Source organism: Ctenopharyngodon idella, chromosome 23 (assembly GCF_019924925.1).
Source record: "Ctenopharyngodon idella isolate HZGC_01 chromosome 23, HZGC01, whole genome shotgun sequence".
Taxonomy (NCBI): domain Eukaryota; kingdom Metazoa; phylum Chordata; class Actinopteri; order Cypriniformes; family Xenocyprididae; genus Ctenopharyngodon; species Ctenopharyngodon idella.
In genome coordinates this window covers 12,375,906-12,397,532 of record NC_067242.1, presented here as the reverse complement: position 1 = coordinate 12,397,532, position 21,627 = coordinate 12,375,906, and the positions used below count along the sequence as shown (strand labels likewise).

At 38.7% G+C, this 21,627-nt stretch overlaps 1 protein-coding gene across 15 annotated transcripts in view; it reads right to left on the bottom strand.

The window, feature by feature from the left end:
• The window catches only part of bcl2a (BCL2 apoptosis regulator a), a 60,041-nt gene that overhangs the window by 31,149 nt on the left and 7,265 nt on the right, over positions 1-21,627 (bottom strand). For 12 of the 15 annotated variants that reach the window (XR_007927833.1, XR_007927834.1, XR_007927835.1 and 9 more), the window contains exon 2: positions 86-184. The exons of 2 other annotated variants lie outside the window; for them this stretch is intronic. Coding sequence is in view for 4 of the 13 variants with exons in the window: in XM_051881805.1 (XP_051737765.1) it covers positions 86-184 (99 nt within the window). In the remaining 9 variants the exon portion in view is untranslated. Of the gene's footprint in view, positions 1-85; positions 185-8,395; positions 11,540-21,627 lie in introns of those variants that run through there. One more of the 15 variants, XM_051881809.1, reaches the window with a different exon arrangement.

Sequence of the window (21,627 nt, the reverse complement as noted above, 5' to 3'; positions counted from 1 at the left end):
TTTTTACAAAAACCTATGTAACTACAATATAATATGGAGAGGTGAGGTGGATCTGTGCAGGGAGACTCTGCAATACTCCTATTACCTGACACTTCCTGTGTGTTTTCTTAGACCTAAGAGTTTTTGACCTGTTGGCCCAGACGGAATCTGCAGACATTTTCTTCATTGATTTTGAGGAGAATATCTGTGGAACATATTTTGAACATGTTAAATCAGTGCTGAGAGCAGATTCTTATAAGTAACTGAAAGCACAATGAAATTAGCTAAATTATTTAATGAACGAACATGCAAGGGGCGGGAAATGTGTACGACATCTGAATTATGGGCGTTCCAATTCGAGAGAATCTGTGGAATTTCTGTGGAATTCTAAATGTGCAGATTCCGTGTGGGCTTATACTTATAATTCTGTGGAAGAAACAGAGAATGTATCAAATCACAATGGAAAGACTGGAGAGTTTAGAACACAAATATTGTGACAAACTGTCTTACATCTGATAAGAAAGCTGTGAAGACTGAGGAAAGAATGTGATATTTCTGCTATGATTAAAGTTTATCATGAACTAGTCAGGCTGCATTATTTATGTAAACACAGCGCTTACTACTCTAAAGAAAGCTGTGAGGCGTCAGCATCACGTCCCTGTAGAACTGCCATTGCGACACAATTATTGCAACACTGTAGAGCTTAATAATACAGCCCTGCGCATAATTCTAAGCAGAGAGAAACAAGGTCACATGTGGGCACACAGAAGCACCCATTCTCCGCTCAGAGTGTAGTCCCAAAGATGAATGCTCTACATTTCCATGCACACACCGCACGACACACCTGAAAGATTACAACCAAACTCAAGAGGAACCTAAGCTTTCAATAGATATTCAAAACACTTTATCTTGGCTATTGATAATACCAATTGCATTGTTGAGTTTTCAATAAGATTCTCAAATTAGTCTTTTCTTTAAGGCTCCTGGGTTTGTTTTTAGAGTCTGAGGTTGATTTTACACTGGCTTCTCCTTTGCTCCTCTATGATAACATGCTCTCTGAGTTTGCTTTTGATTTCTTTTTAATCTACTGAATGTTGTATCACTGGAAACCTCAGCCTAGTTCTTAGAATGTCTCACCACAACCGGTATTCTTAGAGTCAAGGACTCATGTCAGGGCTGTTTAAAATATTTTCACTAAAAAGACCAAGTGCAAATTGACATTTCAAGACCTTTTACACTTTCCTTTCCACTATATGTCAGTTTAATTTAGATTTGAGGACAATTATAACCTGACAAGGTCATAAAAAGCTTGGTTTTGGAATTCCTATGATAAAATAATGCAAATTTCTGTATTGACAGGTCTAATTTCTGATTTGACTTGGAAAGGTTACATTTAAACAAACCAAACACAAAAGATCTAAGTGGTTCTAGCTCTCTCTAAAGCAAAGAAAAGAATGAGGAAAAAACTGCATAAGTGTCTAATTTTTATAGCTAAAAGTGTTTAAAAAAATACATTTCAGCTTTGGCAACGTGTGCATATGACAGGAGAGTAGCTCTACAATAAACCATCAATGTGATAAAACCGGTGGTATGGCGTAATCATTTCTAAAGAAGATCTGATGAGTGACTTCAGGGTTTGGTTTAACACTATAACAATGGAAGACTTTATCACAAGTGTGCAAGCACATACCAGCGAACTCACACGTGCATGCCCAAAAAAACACACACTAAACACACAAACACAAATTCACATTTAAAATCATTACATCTGTCAGTTGAACTTCACTCTGTCAAGTTCCATTTTTTTTTAATCTGTGCATGATGTCATCTGTGTGTTTGCGCTTGTGCACACACCCCCTCGTGCACACCCCCACCCCTAACTTCCCAAATTCCGTTTTCACTAAGCTGACACAGGCATTCTTACTTCTGCATGCTCAAACTTCATCAATGGAGAGTCGTTTCATTCAAATGACCGTTCAATAAACAACAATCGGAGCTCTGATGCAAAACGCATGTTGTCTTAGTCATTGGGCAAAACTGAATTTCACAGCTGAGGTAATGATTTCCTGTTGAACGAATTAAGTTTATATTTGAGCTTCTCAAGAACTGCTTCACTGTGGCTTAAAAGAAAAGTGATCGAAGGTTTAAAGAGACACGTCTCGAATCAGCTGACTTGGGCAGGAAGCCGACCTCAGCTAGTACTTGGAAAGGCTTTTCTTCGTACAAAAAGCCTACAGTTCTAATTAAATGCCAGATAAAAGGGATGCTGAACCGCTAAACCCAAAAAAAGAATGAAAGCAAAAGTTGCCTGACATGCATATCTATAGAGTAAAGAGCATGTATATTTAGATAAATGCTAAATATGACTTTACTGATTCATTCTGCTTAATATAATACAGCACAATACACCAAGAATATATCATGAGATCAAGGAACAATCATACAAATGAAATTCACTTTTCTGCTTTAAAGGAATAGTTCATCCAAAAATGAAAATTATCCCATGATTTACTCACCCTCAAGCCATCGTAGGTGTATATGACTATCTTCTTTCAGACAAACACAATCATATATATATATATATATATATATATATATATATATATATATATATATATATATATATAAATAAAACAATATCCCGGCTCTACCAAGCTTTATTAATGGTATTGAACGTGGGGCGTGTTTTAAAGCCCAAAATAAATGCATCCATCCATCATAAATATAATGTATACGGATCCAGGTGGTTAATAAAGGCCTTCTGAAGCGAAGCGATGAGATTTTGTATGAAAAATATCTATATTTAAAACAACTAGCTTCCACCAGATGACCATACACATACTGCGCAAGTCGACTTACGCCAAATGAGTAACATCTGAAGCGACGTAGGACACAGGATGTAGGAGTAGCGTAAGCTTAGTTCAAACAAATAGGGCTGGGCAACAAACTCAAGCTCCTCTTCTCTTATATCGAAATCCTTAGATATTTCTCTTAAAAATTATCGTTTTAGACTTCTATTTTTTGACCGATGTTTTGTTTTGCTCTATCCTCTGTGCTTCCATGTTCGTCATTGCATCTGATCAGAGGTCACTCTTATGCCGCAAGTTATTTTACTTTATAAAGTTTTAAATATAGATATTTTTGTTACAAACCCATCGCTTTGTTTCAGAAGGCCTTTATAACCCCTTGGAGCCGTATGGATTTTTTTTATGATCGAAGGATGCATTTTTTTCGGGCTTCAAAACATGGCCCACGTTCAATACCATTATAAAACTTGGAGGAGCCGGGATATTTTGAAATGTATCTCTGATTGTGTTCGTCTGAAAGAAGATAGTCATATACACCTAGGATGGCTTGGGGGTGAGTAAATCATGGGATAATTTTCATTTTGGGGTTAACTATCCCTTTGGTTTCATAGAACAAGAAAGTTAAATCAATGCAGTATACTTCGTCAGCTCAGCAACAAAACTTTCACATAAGATTTTTTTTAAATTAGATTTCAAAGATCAAGAGAAATAAACGTTAACTGAAATAAAATTAAATATAAAAATCTTAAGGGGATAGTTCACCCAAAAATGAAAATTTTGTCATTAAATACTCACCCTCATGGAACACAAATGAAGATCTTTTTGATGAGATCTGAGAGCTTCAAAAAGTTCATAAAGAGATCGTAAAACTAATCCATATGAATTGAGCGGTTTAGTCCAAATTTTCTGAAGAAACTCGATCACTTTATATGATGAAAAGATTTAATTTAGGCTTGTTTCTCAGAATGTTCTCCTAAAAAAAGACCCCAGTAATCTCATCTGACTACTCTAGAATTTCAGAAGAGATCTCAATGCCATGAATGGCACTCATGTCCAACATCTATATAAAAAGCATACTAAAAACCCATGACTTGGATCATAAGAAATGCATGGATCAAAAAGAAGTGCATGTCCCAGTTACAATGATAAAACAATACATTTCCGAGTGAGAATGTATTTAGCTACAAAAGTTGTACATATTTTCCCCTTCAACTACAATCAATAAAAACTCCATCCAACAGGAACAAAACCAAAAAAAAAGTGGTTTCAGGACTGAAACAAATCATGTGCTCTCTTGATGACCATCACTCCATGATGACATCAAACTCACATCTTTGTATTTCTGCAGCATCTGCATTTCCAGAGGCAGAGCACTGTCTGCACTTCTGCTTTTTGATATCATCAAACCAGCCTCTGAATGCATCGCTTCATATTTAAATATGCAAGTAACACCCAGCAAGGGGAAACTGATCAAACATCAGAATTTTGGCATGTAGACCACAGAATGGTGAACTTTATAGGTGTTTCACGTTGACAGTTGACAGAAGTGAGTAATTCGGATACCTGTGTGCACATACCATACGACCGCACAGAACAAAACAATGGCTCGTGCCGAAAACAAAACATCTGTGTGTTTTTTTCTGTCCTCATTTAAACAATGCTTCAAACAGGACCTATTCTAGCGCCCATGGTTCGGCCCCACACATCTGTATGAGTCAGTCTGTGCAAATGAGGGAAACGTCCCTCCGTGGCCTCAGTGCAGAGGGACATTTTTTTGAAAGGCTTGTGTTATTTTTGTATCACAAATGAATCTTCGGTCATGCATTTAAAAAATGTTAACCATTTCTGCTCCAGTTACACATCCTTGTTTTCGAAATCCCTGCTGATTACGTCATACACGCTTAAAAATAAAGGTTTCCATCAGGCTGATTTCCATCAGCCGTCCCGAAACGCAGGCAAACGTGTTGTATCGCATTGTGCAACTCGCTTATATATTGCAGGCGTGATGTCTTCTGAGGCAAGCAATTTGCTCATTTTGAGAGATAAAGGGTGGAGACGCAGTATTGCTGAAATTACTAAAAAACTTCTCAAATTACTGATTTGATGTGATAATCTGTGTTGATTAATTTGCTAATAAACATTTGCAGTAATTAACCTGCAAAAATGAGTAAACTTTTGCGCAATAGCTGTGCCAAAATTTAGACCCTATATGGTATGGATTTAATATCTATACTACAGTTTTAGATTGTGGTACCATACTGAAGCCAAAATTGTGGTATTGCGCCATCTCTAGTGAGCAGTGCATCAAAAACAGCTTTTTTGTGCAGATGTCATGATGCAGTGTGTGCAGAATCCTTCATGCACACAGATTCTCCAAGAGCATTACATAATTTGTGTCCTAGACAGCTTAATATGTTTTAACTGTGCCATTTTCATTTCCTACAGATTTATATAAGTGCAATGACCTCCATGAACTCTTATTAACCAATGCAATTCAGCCTCCTGTTCTCTGGAAAAGGGGATTATACAAATGGGTTTGATATGATCTGACGAGTAGACAGGCAGCTAAGCAAAGCGTGTAAGCTGAGGCCATTTAGCTTCAACTGGAAGGTATGAAGACCTTAACAAGTCTGCCATGTGTTTGCATCTGGTTGGTGCATTAGTGCATGGGCATAATTTGAATTCTGCTCAGCAACAGCGGTGGTAATCATTGTTTGTACAGGAACCAGTGTGAGAGACAAAATGAAGGTAATAAAAATCGATGCCCGACGTCACAAAGGACAGTGGCATGAAAATAGAGAGAAAGTTCAGAGAGAGTGCAGGTCTCTGCTGTAGTCGAAGGGAAACTTCCCCCCCTCCAACCACCAACCCCGGCAGGGTTACATTCTTTCATCTGAGCCTACCGACACACTTCCAGAAAGGAGCGTACAGGAAAAAGGGAGACCGTCTGACTCTTCCACAGACATAATCTCTGTAAGAGGCCAAAAAAGCCACTGAATGAAAAGAGAAAAATACAGTAACTTTTCATAGACAAGAAAATACAAAGGATCTCAATTTAATCGAGATTGTTTTTTATAGACTGCAATGAGGTTAAATCTAGACAAATGGAGACTTCTGCTTAGGTCTCCTGTTTTTCAGATTGTTCTTATAAAAAAGACCCCAGGAATCTCATGTGTCTGCTCTAGAGATCTCAATGCCACAAACTGCACTCATGTTCGCATCACATCTGCGTAAGTTAGATTTCAATATGATCTCAAACATTTCTCATCAAATTCTTCCAGGATTGGATTATCTAAGCTATGCCATCCCAATGCTTTTATACCTCTAGTTAGCCAGAAATTGGCTCATTTATATCCAATTTTATTCCTTTTATTCAAAAGAAGTTTAGGAGACAATGGTACTACTAAAATTAGAAATACATTAAGCAGGGCACAAACTAATTATTATTTTTTTAAAACTTGCCAGATAGGTAAAATGATCTACCTAGCTAATACAGATGATGATTTGTTGAAAATTGCAAGAATTACTTGTTATAGTCTTGATGGCATCAGTAAGAATGGATTAAAATTTACAACATAAAAATATTAGACAATTAGTATTTATTTTGGGCATGTACAATGCCATTCTAAAATTTAGGGTTGCTAAGTTTTTTTTTAATGTTTCTGAAAGTCTCTTATGCTAACCAAGGCTGCTTTTATTTGATCAACAGTAAAAACAGTGGCATTGTGAAATATTATTATTACAATTTATTTTATTTTTTTATTTTAATATATTTTAAAATGTTCCTGCGATGGCAAAGCTCAATTTTCAGCATCATTACTCCAGTCTACAGTGTCACATGACATGATCCTTCAAAAATATGCTGATTTGGTTCTTAAGAAACTTTTTTATTCTTATCAATGTTGAAACAGTCTTTACTGTCACTTTTGATAAATTTAATGCGTCCTTGCTGAATAAAGTATTAATTTCTTTAAAAAGAAAAAAAAATTACCCCAAACATTTGGTGGGTAACATATACCATTATTTACAGTAAAAAAATTTCCAGCTATTGCAAAATTTCTTTGTAAAGAAAACTTTACATCTGATGAAAATTTAAATATATTTAAAATAAATATTAAATGATAACATGTAAAAATTAACCTTTTAAAATGTCAAATATAAAAATATTAAATCATACAGATTCAAAAATTGCAAAATTATTTGAGTTTGTTGCTAGTGAAAGCATTGGCAGAACAGAAAAATCTGTATGCTATGACAGAGCAGCCTTATTAACCAATAAAATGTTCTTCTGGGATAGACAGAGTCAGTAAAAAAGAAATACTGTTAAAGAACGAGAAGCAATACACCAGAGAAAGTCAAATATCTGCCCACAGAGACAGTGTGGGTGACGACCGTGGGAGGTTCAGATGCAAAGACCGCCCCCAACCTTAGTCCTGCAAACAGCAGAAAAAAGGAAAGATTTTTACAGCATTAGCTCATGGGCTGGAGGCCTTCTGGAAGTGCTTTTCCATCTCCCCCTTTCTTCTACCCCACTTGCTCTCTAATCAGCTCTCTCTTCCTCCGCCACCCGCTTCCCTCGACACCCACACCCCCTCCAACACAGATCTACCACCCACGCGGATGCCTCCCACCCCTTTTTCCCCTAGTCCGCTGTTGGAAAGGTTCAACGACCTCTCTTTTTCTCTCGTTCACTTTCTGTCTATCAGCTGATCTTAGCCTGGCCTCCAAGAGAGGAATGAAAGGAATGCATTGATGTGGGTGTAAGACAATCTGGCTTTGTTATTGTGGGAATCACGTAGGGGAACATTTTAGGGGCAGAGGAGCTTAAAAATCCTCCTCAGAAACAGAATGTGACGTTTAGACTGCACAACTTTAAAACAAAGTTACAGTTACTTTAAAGTGCCCCTATTATGCTATTTGAAAGGTTCCTAATTCTGTTTAGGAGGTCTCTTACAACAGGTTTACATGCATCAAAGGTCAAAAAAACACTTTTGTTTTCTAATAATAAATATTGCACATCACCACATTTTTCAGTGATTCTCAAACGATTCGTCGGATGAATCAGTATCTCTAAATCATTCCTTTCTGCGAGCCTGCTCTGCTCTTATTGGCCAGTCTGATTGATCTACCGCTTACAGCTATGGGGACTTCCTAAAGCTCAGCGATTGTACACACTGTAAAGACAGAAACGATGGCGTTGATTTTACCATATCAATCCAAGTGCGAGTCCGATGATGAAATATTGGAAGAACTATTTATTCAACCCCAACCTTTAATGCAAGGACGACTTGAGCAGGACATTTCTCAGTGATACGCTACTCAGTTTGTCGTACATTATGAGATGTTGCAACTGTAATTCATCACCATCAGCATTAACAAGTGTATGTCAATCAACAAACCGATGTGTCTATTTCTAATTTATTGCGGTGCACATGTGGGAACTGTATTATTAACAGTATCAATAACAGTGCTAACATTAGCCGAGCACTAACGTGAATGACTGATGTAACATTAAATTTTGTAAAACAAATCTTTCTCCATCCTTTACCATTACTCAAAGTAGTAAGAATGAAAGACAATCTGCATTAATGGACACATTTTTAGGTAATAGTGTCCCTCAGCTGATTAGCAGAAGTATTTCAGTAAGACAGTAATAACGTGAGTTAGCCGGAGACATACACAATATAGCTAAAACACAAAACTATGTATCTTGAACACTCGGTATAAAATATATCCATCAATAATTAATCATACTTACAGGTTGTGATTCTGAGAAGCAAATTGGTCCAAATAAGGTGGGTACTGTCCCATCTTTAACCACTGATTCTGTACAGCCTCATCCTTTGGAAGTGAAATTAAACCGAATTTCCTTTCACAGCGCAGAGCACAGCATCTTGTCGACATGTTATCCACACAAACGAGCTACAGCGTTTGAGAGTGGTTCAAGTTTTCACAGGATGTCCACGCAGAACGTAGCATTATGTATACGTATTAACTTGTGACGTGTGAACTTTGCGAAAATGGTATTCGAATTACAAACAACTCGTTTAAGTGGTTCGGAGTCGACTCTTTCTTTTGAAAAAACTTCATAACTTCAAAGTGCATCATAAATAACTTTATTTATGATGCACTTTCAGCTTTACAACTTTGCAGACTGTTTACATTCACATACAGCTACATCACACACTGCATGAAAGGTAATTTTCAGAAATCTATAATAGGGGCACTTTAAGGTCACTACATTGACACTGTTCTGACTCTGTCAGAATCAGGCCACCATGGCCCACCTGTGGACCATATCAAAACATTGACAAAATTGTGTCACTCTAACTTTGATTCAATTCTCTCTGGAGATATGCAGGTGCCAGAAAGGCTAATTAGCAAGAAAGTTCTCAGTCCAAACCGAACAAGGAGGTGTTTACTTACACTTTCTGACACAAAGTCCCTGTTTCTGGGTGTTGTGCGGATAGAGATGGTGAGTGCAATCCTTGATAAAGATGTTTTTACGCCAACACAAAAAGCCTGGCAACCACATCAAAGATAAAGGTACGGAACAAACTATTTTCCTTAACAAGCGGAGACGTATTTATACAGGCAATTTTTCCACACTCCTAAGATCTGAGAAAACATTACTCACGTATCTAAGAGTCATAATTTAACACTCTTTAATGTCTGGTTTTTGGTGAAGCTGTGTTGTTAATTTAACATTTATTAGATCATTTAAAACCCAATATTTTAAAAAAAAATGAAGCTTTGTTTCCAGCATGTTACTGCTTTTATTTATGAATAAGTCAAAACATGATCATTCAGTGGATATTTTAAGAATAAAAGTATTAGTTTTCCTCCAACACAAAAGCAGGTTAAACTGAACGTGACTGAAGTCGTTCATTTACTGTTAATCTGTAGAAAGGAGGAGTTTTTAGTGCTCAAATGTGCCCCGCTGAGACCCTGACAGTTAGTTTGGATATCTGATTTTGTTCTCCTTTTGCAGGGGAATACCAAAAGGGGACTTTCAATCTCTCAATGTTCAGCTAGTAGGTAAACAGAACAGAGAGAGCGCTGCAGAAAGGGGGATTTTGTACTTTTGCATTCATTTGCATTCGCGTCAAAACAGTATTTTGGTCCTTTTTTCATTTGGCTAAAAATCGAGTTTTGAAACCATAGAAATGTACACTGAAATTGCCGAACAGACGCTGTGGGAGTTCGCTCTTGCTTTCATAATGAGTGATGAGCACCTCAAAGATTTCGAACGGAAAAAATGGTAAAACTTTGATCACAACAACTTGTTGTGGTTAATGATAAAATGGAAAAGCTTTCCATCCTTAAACAGGACAAGCGTTCCATTCAGGTTAACCTTAACGAAGTGTCACTTTAAAATAGCATACCGTTAATAATTACATTAGCCCAAAGTGACTTCCTTTCCCACCACCGACACATCAGCCCTGCTGCATGCATTACATCATACGAGACCTATTCAGAACAGGAACTGGAGTGGGTCTCGGATATGTCCAGGGCATTGTGCTTCAGAACGTGACAGAGGCCAAACTGAATCAGCTGGCAAAAGTCCCGCATTCGGCGACAACGATCCCACTATTGAGCTGAATGGAAGGAAATACAGCATCGGTCAGGCGGGTGTGTGAATCCTGTCTGAAAATGGAAGCCACATGACAGAGGTCAAAATTCCATGGCAGAGTCTGCGCTCTGTGGTTTCCTCTTTCTGGATCACACAAGCGCCAGCTTTAGAAGCCTTGTGTCTTGTCATGGATCCCTAGTTAATGAGCGAGCATCGTTCTTTTGTCTAGTCAGCCTGCAGGACATCACTGTTTACAGGACACCAGATCATTAGTCATAGGCATATAAACAAGGCAAGAAACACTGAACTTCAGTCATCAATTAGCCATCTCTGTTAACACTTTGTAACTGTCTCTAAAGAAACCCAAGAGTAAGAAAACCACACAGCGCCGCGACAGATCGGGCCCGCAGGGTCTCACCCCTAAATATCAAACAGCTGTGTGAGAAAGCAAACAACAGCGCGAGCCTCCGAGAAGACTGAAGGAAGAAAGGAGCTGGTAGACAAACAGTCATATGGGGCAGTCGAGCCTTTGAGTGTGTTGCTATGCGTCTCCCTCTGTTCCCAAGTCTTCGCCCTCCTGCTCCTCCTCCTGATCAGCATGCAGAAGAAGGGGAGATGGAGGGTCCCCCTGCAGGCTGCCTGCATGCTAAATCACCCATCTGCCACCTCTGTCCCTGGTGCCAACCCCCATTCTTCCATTGGAGAGCTGTTTGTGTATGTGTGTGAATGACTTTACTTCTCTGTGTATTTGTGTGGTCTTCCAGGCGGCTCTTTGATATGATGCTTTACTATGTTGTCTTTGACAAAGAACTAACAATGTTTTAGAGAAGAAGAAAAATCTATCTGGAATATGAATGTTTCAAATAATCCAATCATAGGCAATAATGTTGGGGACTGACCCGCTGGAGCTATAACGGCAGGTTTACACATTCTGCGTCCCAATTCGCCTACTTATACTATGCCCTAAAAGTATGTACTGTTTTTGTGAAGAAAAAGTACATACTTTTGAGTGTGTAGAAGAGCAGGCAAGCTTTGGGACATGTTTTCCGTGCCCATGTTAACAGGTTAGAGCGTTCACACTGCATAAGGATGCGGTCCGGCAATGCATTCCAGGAGCGGTGAGTATTCAGCAGTGCAGCGATCATTTCCGCATAAGTCTATTTTTGCTGTGGTGAATGCTCTGAAATAAAGCAACATGTATTAATAATGTAATAAACATGTATTGACACAACAGACACCCGGTAGCGAGTACGATATCGTTTAGAAACAGCAATAATCTCCAGCAAGATGAAGACATTTTAAGCGAATCCACAGCTCTTTATCTACAGATCAAGTATTATAATGGGAATATATCATATTGGAGAAAGTTTTACAGTGCTGACTTTTGTAACCGAATGCGACGCATTGTTTGAATGCTGAACAGAGAATGATTGACAGCCGCAGCGGAAGGAAGACAAGTTTTTTGGAACTTTAATTTAATGATGTAAATATTCTTCTGTCCCTCACATTAAGCTATGGAATGGCTTCAGATGATTTTGAATATAGCGCACGAAAACTTAATTGATGCTTTTCTATTTCTTTTAGTCCATGACTCCCCCTTGTGCCGTATAAAAGAGCGTGATTATCAAATATCCACGATCAGATGGTTGTTTAATTATCATTTCTTCCATATTGTGACGCACATCCTCTTCTTTTTCACACAGTATTTAAAACAAAAACACTGTTTAGACTCACCACTGAACCAGTAAAATCACTGAAGTATAAATTGGAGTTCTGCCTTCGGGCTAACAGTGGAAGAACCAAAGAAGTCCACTCAACTGCTGTAAATAAATCTACCATAAACGTTGTAGTCAATGCTATTATGTTACCTAGCAACCAACAGCATGCTTGTCTTTTCTTCTTTTTCTTAAAGCAGATTTTAATAAACCCCTTAAAAATTTCAGAAATTGCACAAGCATGAGAACCATTCAGTTTCAGCAGAGGGTGACAAGATGTAGCTGCTTGGTGGATTTCCTGCACTGTTTGCGCAAGTTGATTATTGCAGCCATGAACCATGTCTAGACATCTAATTTCTCCCATCAGTGAGAAAATGGGGAAAATTGCTTCAGTATTGACTGTGTGCCGAACACCCTTTCAAAACACACTGGTGCCAATAAATCTGGCACATTTGAGCTCAGGAGCATTCACCTACATGTATTTGGCATACTTAAAACCTAAGGCTTGTGTAGATCCAATGCATTCAACCCTAGTGGAATGGTTTCAAAGTTACAGGTTATGTATGCTACATTCACAGTGCAATGAATCTCAGTGTGTTTGAGATACATATATGCACATGTTCCCATTTGGACAAAACGTGAGAAAAGTATGTGAGCCACGTGAGAGTCTGTATAGAGACTGTGAGAGTTTTCTACATGACTTCCCACTACACCCCATTACACTGGAAAGTGACAGATCTCCTTGCTTTCATCTACGCCATCAGAAAGGTGCTTCAGTCCCCATCTGCCATCATCAAAGGACCGAGCTAACCCGTGAGAGAAGCTAGAATTTTCCTCCGCCCCAAAACCAATCTCTCTGCCTCTAATATTACATTTCAAATCCTTATCTGGCCACACTAAGCTACTGGTGCATTCAAATCTTTTATGGAAAGTTTGTATTTAAAGTCATAATTATGACTTAATCAGGTGCTTTCAAATCATTTTGGTTGAAGCAAGATAGTAATGAAATTACTATAAAATTCAACCAGATTTACATCAACAAAATGATGCATAAAGAATGAGCATCTGTGGTTTTTGCATTGATTTTTGTTTTAATTTAATTTGCTGTAAACTGTAATTGTATAACACAATGTTGTTTTGAGTTAGATAGTTTCATTGTGAATGAAGAACTAAACATATTTTCATTCGTTTTAACAAATCTACTATTAATATAGACCCTACATCAGAAACTCAGGGTTTAAAGAAAATCCTTAGTTTCCCACTCATGACTTTGTGACGATGTTCATGTGCGTTCAACTCATAAATACGGTCTTTCCAACATAACTCGAACGCACCATAAGGCATGCTTCGTTCTTTCAGCAAGACCTGAACACACTTTGAAAGCTCTTCTGATACTTCCACCTGAGAATAGTTTGAGTAAAAAAGTAAGGCATTCTTTCTCATCTCAGAACTCTGAAGAGTCAGATTTCGATGTTCTTGCTACTTGTTTTAGAATGACTTCTTGGGTCTTCTTCCCCACCTTGGCCACAGCAGGATAATTTTAAACTTGTAGATTCATTTTTGCACTGTTGCTGACAATAAACACACGCAGACTTTGGAATCAATTCCAGTAATCGTTACAGTGATGTAACTCATATTGAAATGTAGCCACATGTGGTCAACATGCAGGGAAATCACAAGGCTGGAATTACAACATGCGTCTGATGGCTGGTTGGCTCTCAAAGCTCTGCTGTTCAAGCATTCAGCTCCCCAGCTGTGTTCAGCCTGCTGGGAATGTGCTTTTGGCTTCCTCATAACTAACCCACACACACCCCATCCTCATCCAAGCCATTGGGTTGTATCCCACACTTCCTGTTCTGATCTTTGCCACTAACAGTACAGTTTTTGAATGGCTGGACTGATGTTGTGTGCAAGACAAAGTGGAAAACTGATGTCTTTTTGTATCAGTTCTATCCCTAATCCTAGTGAACATCACTCTGTCAGCAAGGGAATTCCCCCAGCAGCAGGATGACCAGGCTCAATGGAACAGATGGGACAATAAAAAGAGTATGAAAGCAAAGAGGATGTATCAATGTTGTTATTCACTACAATGTATTAAATTACCATTCACTACTCTCAGTGTAATTTTCGCCACTGTAATAGAATTATGCTGATAGTAGGGATGTCAAAAGTACAGTACCATTTAAAAGTTTGGGGTCAGTAAGATTTTTTATACTTTTATTCAACAAGGGCACATTGAATTGATCAAAAGTGACACTAAACACATTTATAGCAAAGATTTTTATTTTTGTTCTTCAAATGCTGTTATTTTGAATTCTTTATTCATCAAATCCTGAAAAAAATCTTTCAACATTAATGAAATGTTTCTTGAGCATCAAAATCAGCGTGATTTCAGACCTCAGAATGATTTACTACTAGTAATAGTGCAACAGCTCTTTAAATTGCATATCCATTTTTGCTGTGAAAAATTGTATTTGGTATTTGTTTGATTTTAGATATCAGCAATAAATATTATCTAGCCACTGGCTAGATAAATTATGCAGGCTAGCAGAACAATAATCTTAGGAAGCAAGTCTTTATATGTGTAAATTTCTGCATATATTTTCCCAGCAAGCCTGTTTTGTCATTGCATGACTAGAGAGGATGCCTCATCTCTTGCCTGACATCTGATTGGACTATAATGAATCTAAGTTAGGGTGTGTTGTGAGGGAAGAACATTTAGTCTTGAGGTTACCCGCCCTATCAAAAATGAATGAGCACAGGTTCTCTGCTGACAAGTGTGGAGAGAGGCAGCGCTAATGCCTTTCAGAGCAGCAGCTCACAGTCACATGTTCAAGCAATAACACATGTGGACCTCACTAGAATGAGATAGGAAAGTGATTTTCAAACCAGGTCCACAGAAAGTCAAACTCAGGGGATAAAGTCTCACTGGACAAAGAATTCTCTGCATTTACCAAGCTAGATCTAGTTCAATATGAGAGTCTTAAACTTAAAGGCAGGCTTTGTATAACGTTAACAGGCAGAGACTGCCTCTTTCCCAATTTACATGAATAATTCAAGCTGCGTCAGATGAACCTAAAATACATAATTACTGTTTGAGTTATCTTAGCTTTGATTCTGCCATATCTGGAACCAGCACTGCTCAAACTTTGGGCTATCTTGAAATAACATCTTATTAGCATTCAGCAGGGGTTCCTTGGAAATGCATTGTGCGAATGTCTCCCAATTCTGTAAACCAGAAATAAGAGGGCATTTGTGTGAAAAAAGTGACAATAAAACTAAAGAAGCAGCAGATATTTTCTTCCACATTGTGACGTTGATAAGTTTGGCATATGTAACCAGAGAGAAGTCTTTTCACTGGAAGATCCAATTAATTTTTAATTGTCAGGAGAGAAAAACAAGTGTAACACTTACAGGGACCATGTACATAGTAGGGCTGGGACAATAAATCGTTGCATCGCGAATCGAGAAATGATTCTGGATCGATTCTGAGATTTTCCGAATGCATCGCGATTCTCTCTCGGATCGACTCTGAGCTTAGTTTTTAATAGCAGATGGCACTGCGTGCTTTTAGAAACAGCCGTACTCTGCTTGCTTTCAATTCCTTACACGCACCATTTGAACCTTCTATAAAATAATCATTCATAAAGTTCGAAAAGGTTGAAGTGAATTACAAGGGTGTTTGCAGTGGGCTGTTTACATTAATCTCGCGTCATAAAAACATTCTGAGGTGCAAATACGTAGCCGAATGCACGAGCTCTCTTCTTCGTGAGCATTTGAGTGTGTGGTTAAAAACTAGAGCGCCTAGAGCGCCATCTGCTGTTAAAAACTAAGCTCAGAATCAATTCAAGAGAGAATCGCAATGTATTCGGAAAATCTTAGAATCAATCCACAAATCGAGATGAATCGATTTATTGTCCCAGCCCTAGTACATAAGTGAGAGATCTGCCATTCTCATTCTAATGCCCTGGGAGAGCAGTTAAGTGAGGACACATACTGTACAAGAAAAGCATGTTTTTGGAAACTTATGATGGCTCGTGCTGGATGAATGGTAGGAATGGTTTTTGGGGGATAAGGAGGAGATCAACAGGGCCTGCAATGCCTGGAGCAAACCGAGAAGCAGATGGCAAGCGACGGACAGGGCTGACCCCGAGGTACCAAGAGGGGGAAATACTTGGCTTCAACCCTGAACAGCTTAAAAGCCACCAAGAATTTTGTTCCCTCCAGACAAAAGAGGAGACAAGAGCAGTGCATTGTTGGACATGCTGAGCCACGCTTATGCCAAACAAGCACAGAGACAAAAGAGTGCCCCAACAAAGTCTTTAGTCCAACATCAAGTCCCTGAGCTAAAAAAACTCCTGCAGTTCAGTGAGGAAGATCAGGGTGAATTCTTCAAAACTGCAGCCTGAGAAGAGGGTGAATCTAAAAAAATGGATAAATAAATAAAGGCTTTGGTTTAACGATGGAGACCCTCTAAAGTCAACTTGAAAAACAAATTACAGAAAACTGAAATCACCAGAGGCATGACAGTATGAATGAAAGAAACCCTTAACATACTCTAAGCTTGCTATAATTCCATCAACAAAACTCTAACCTGCATACATACACTCTTAAGGCCCCAGCAGCAAAAGCTCTGTAGTAAACAAACCTGTCTCATTGTGGTGATGAGACAGGTTTGTTTACTACAGAGCTTTTGCTGCTGGGGTCTTCCCCATTCCAATCTGTGTTTGCAGCATCTACAACTCATTGCGAGCAGTCCATTTTGTTAATCATTCTTGATCCTTTGTCTGTGTTTTATTGCACAGCGTATGTCACGTTTGTGAGAGTGTATGGCTTCTTTCAGGGAGCAGACTCACAGATGTGGATTTACTGCAAAGGGCTTCTATGAGCCAACTGTCATAGCTGACAACTTTTGTGTGGGAGGTTGAATCAGTTGCGATCGAGAGGGGAACGAGTTGTTTTCCTCTGAAAAATAAATCCGATTTGTGTGCCCAGTAGAGGATTCCAAATCTACAGAAGGAAGAAAGCTTCTTGTAAGCAAGCAAGTGACAGTTTTTACCCTCGATCTGATAGCCAGAGGAGGCACCTCAGGTCCTGACTGCAGTACTCAAAGTAAACTCACAATGACATTTTCACTAATCGATGAGCTTGATCAGTGCAACTTGCACACCAAACAGTGAGTATTTGTTGATGTACATTAGCAAGTGAGCTCTCCTACAGTTTTCCCCCATTTTTGGGTAAACAGATCTCTGAGGATATAATGATCCTGCCATTCATCTAATGTATTGGGGGTGAGGGGCCATTGAGTCCACTAGGCTAGACAGATGCCCTAACCCAGGAATTAGGACCATATATGCTGGCAAACATCCATGAGCATGTGTTGCCCTCCTCTTTTGTCTTTGTTTCTATATTCCACAGTGCCCAGGTGCAAAGTAAAAAGGTCTGTGGAAAGAATAGAAATTCTGAAATCACAAGGCACATATCAAAAGGGTGAGGAAAGTCAAAATCAAAATTGCAGCATCAAAGGCAGACAAAACTCAAAACCAATACAAAAGCCTGTCTGATCAGCAAGCACATCACTTTGATCAATCACAAGTCAACTTTTCCAAATAAATGCGTCCACAAACACAAACAGTTGACATCAGAGTTTATCTAAAACTAGGAAGAAAGAAAGCCAGTTAAAGACATGGAAATCAATTATCTCTGATTTATAATCCACCCCTAATAATGGTTAAATGTATGTATTGTGCTATACATTAAACAGAATCTCATTAAAGTTGCAATGAAACGGAAGTAGCGACAGATCTTTTCAGATCTCAACGCTAAGGATCTGTTCTACTGGCCCGGTATTTTACTAGGATTCTCACCAAGTAGACATTTTTTGATGTAATTTTGTGTGAATATGTCCGTTCAAGCACAAGAAGATGTAAAAGAGAGCTCAATGCTTCGGATGTGTACGCACACAAAACTTCTTACACTACTGAATTGAGTTCTCTTTCGCATCTTCTTGCGCTTGAATATTTAAATTGGCAAGGCTTAAACACATGCAAGTGATACATTTTCATGATGCAGCCCTGCCCCTATCGGGCAAGTGACAGTTGCGTCCACTGTCCCGAGTGACGTTTACACTGGCCCCGGTAGTCCTTATTGTCGAGTCCTGATGGGTTGTTGATTGGATTTTGAGATGTGGGCATTGCACTTAAAGATTAATGGTTATGGAGGGGGCAGGTTTAAGCTGATGAAATTATTGGAGAAGTCTGACATAAGTCCACAGAGAGTCTGACGTTTCAGAAGATCAAGCAAAAATGTAAAAAATGAATACAAGTACATTGTGTATATGTAGGGAATGTCCCTTTAACTTTCTCTGCAAGTCTCTCACCTCCTTGGGGAAACCAATAACTAAAAACATAAATGTGGCTGAGACATTTTTCAGGTTTTCTTCTGACTCACCGAGAGTTTCAGTGAATAATAGAGAGAAATCGATGAGGACAACAGATAATGTTTTGGCTTTCTTCAACATGAAGATTCTCTCGGTGCTTACCCCTATGTTCTTTCACTGCTGAACTCACCTCTCACATCCATTTTTTTTTCTATTGTCTATAATCCTCAGAAGACAGAAAGATGCTTAGGCGAGGGGAAAGAGAAAACCTACTTTTTCCAAGTGGTATTATGATGAATAATTTTGTCAGCAGACTCTCTTTAATCATTTGAGCGATTACCCTTGTCTCACTTAACGACTTTTGTGCGTCTTTGTGTATAGAATCTGGCTTCTCAAACCAAGGAGACCACACCTGCAAGGGAATCCTTATTTTCCCACAACTACCAGCCCTAAAATAAAACCCAGCATCTCCACCAAACATCAGACTTCTTTTCCAGACACACCCAGCAGAGAGTTTCGCCTTGAGGTCAAAGGCTCCATGCAGCACTCGGGCAGCCAATCAGAAAAACCCTTGGAGCCCTAACTTGCCCCCCAGGAGCAGGAGTCACAACCTTTCCCACCTGATAGCAGCTGGGCAGGAAGGTACAATAACAAAACATACTCTTTAAACAGTCACCTATTCAGTTATTCATCCTTCCTGATTTCTTTTATTGCTCTTCATCTGCCTCCTCCATTTCCTCTTTTTTAATCTCACATTTCTTTTCTTCTGTAACATTTCTTGGCACCTTCACAGGCACAGATGTATATTGCAACGGTAAAATACACAGCAGGTTTGTTTGAAGCCATTATCAGTGAATGTCAAAAAAGAGACACTCTATTCTTTTCTTTGCACTCCATTTTTGACTGGGTTGTTTTTTTCCACAGTCTGTCTTTCGTGTCGATATCGCTTTCATAAACAGTGTCACTTGAAAGGGCTGTAGGAGGCACATGTTAGGGAAAAATGAATACCAGAGCGATGCTAGAGCTTTTGAAGTTCTTTGACTCAAACTGTAAAACGCCCCAAAATGCAACACCCACTAACAAAAGACCCAGGTGGGGTCAAACATGCCTCTAAGGTATAAGAATCAGCAGTGTACTGTACACAGCAAGAAACCTGTAATGAACCGCAGGTATGTGGTGTGTGGGTGAGCACCTGCGCAATTGTAGTCTGTCTAAACAAACTTACACACGGACTGATTTCATTATCTGAATGAGGGCTGGAGTTAAACAATACATGACATATGCCAGGCTGCCTCCGGAAGTCACAAGAATAGTAAAACTATAGTATAATATGAAGGTTTAAGTGGAACCTAACATAAACTGCTGATTGACTTAATTATAATAGCTTAACTCAATCTCAACAATAAGCGGGAGATTATTAAGCAAATGTTGTGCATTGGGACACTAAGTGTGCAAACGCCCCACATAAGCATTGCACTTGATCTCAGTTAACCAAACCAACAGAGCTCTGTCTTTACCTACACCTCAACAGTAACATGGCAATTAAGACAACAGTAAACATCAATTTGTTGAGAGTGGGGGGAAAAGAGCATGCTAAATGAGCTAGCTCAAAGCGGTTACACAGTAATGAGAAAGCTCATTAAACATTTTGCAAACCAGAAGTCCTAAATGTCTGAGCATCTGCTCTATTTTGCCGTGCAGTGCTGTTAAATTTTGGAAGGAGGTAACGGACCTACTCTACACTCCTACAGCTTCTGTTAAACACATTAAAGAAGCAATTAAACTGTTTTAAAAAGTTCTATAAATTGCATGAGATATAACATACTTTTTGTCATAAAATAAAAGATGACATAACAGATCGTTTTAAATATTTGCATTTTTCTACAATGAAAAGACAAAAATAATGACTTTTCAACAATATCTAGTGATGGCCGATTTCAAAACACTGCTTCGAAGCTTTACAAATATTTTGTTTCGAATCAGTTGTTTGGATCGCGTATCAAATTGCCAAACTGCTGAAATCATGTGACTTTGGTGCTCCGAACCACTGATTCGAAACAAAAGATTCGTAAAGCTTCGAAGCAGTATTCTCGTTGCTATATAATATTAAGGTAGAACCACTGTACTTACATGAACTGTTTTAAATGTTTTGAGTACCTTTCTGGATCTTGAGAGGTTCGGTGACATTGCTGGCAATAGAGGCCTCACTGAGCCATCGGATTTCATCAAAAATATCTTAATTTGTGTTCCCGAAGATGAACGAAGGTCTTACGGGTGTAGAATGACATGAGGGTGAGTAATAAATGACATAATTTTCATTTTTGGGTGAACTAACCCTTTAACTTCCAGTATTAAAAGGTCATGAAACCCTAAACCAAATTTTCTGAGATTTTAGAGTTATGTGTGTTGAACATCATAGAAGTCAATGTTACCATCCATTATTTTTGAGTGTAGGAGAAAACTATTTAATTTTAAACCTTTTTGTGCTATTTTCAACTTCCAGGTTTAAATTCGTCTTTGTGTCAAAGTTTTCTTGTACTATAGTACGGTGATGACTCATGAGTGTCTCATAATTATTCATTAGACTGCGTGTCCTTATCCTAAGAGAAGATGCCTTGCTTAATTATTCATGACAGCACGCATTGAATTTCTATGATAGACATTTTTCAAAACTGTTGTGAGAACTGACTGCTGCTGAAACAGGGGGTTTCATGACCCTTTAAGAAGAGCTATGTTAAACTGGCTGACAGAACCAATTTAATTATGTCTAGAGAGGTCCATAATTGTATCATTGTAAACAAAAGATCATCTACATGAACAGAACATGCATTTAAAAGTCCATTTCAACTTGTGACAGTAGCTAAGACAACGGTCTCCAAGGCATGCCGGGTAAACGGGGTATCCCTGCAGGGGGCCTGGAAAAATAGTAATAAGACAGAGCGCTGTGGTACAGCTGAATCATATATTCTCCACAGACAGGCTTTATCCAAGGATTAATGAATCACATTAATTCAAAAGGAGGATAATAAGTTGGGATTAACCATGGGTGGAGAGAACATTTCTTTCTGGCAGAGAAGTGAATCCATCCGACCAATTTAGGACAAATAGGAAGCCCTTCTAACACACTGGAGGACTTTCTAATGGGGGAAATGAATATCACACAACACTTGATGT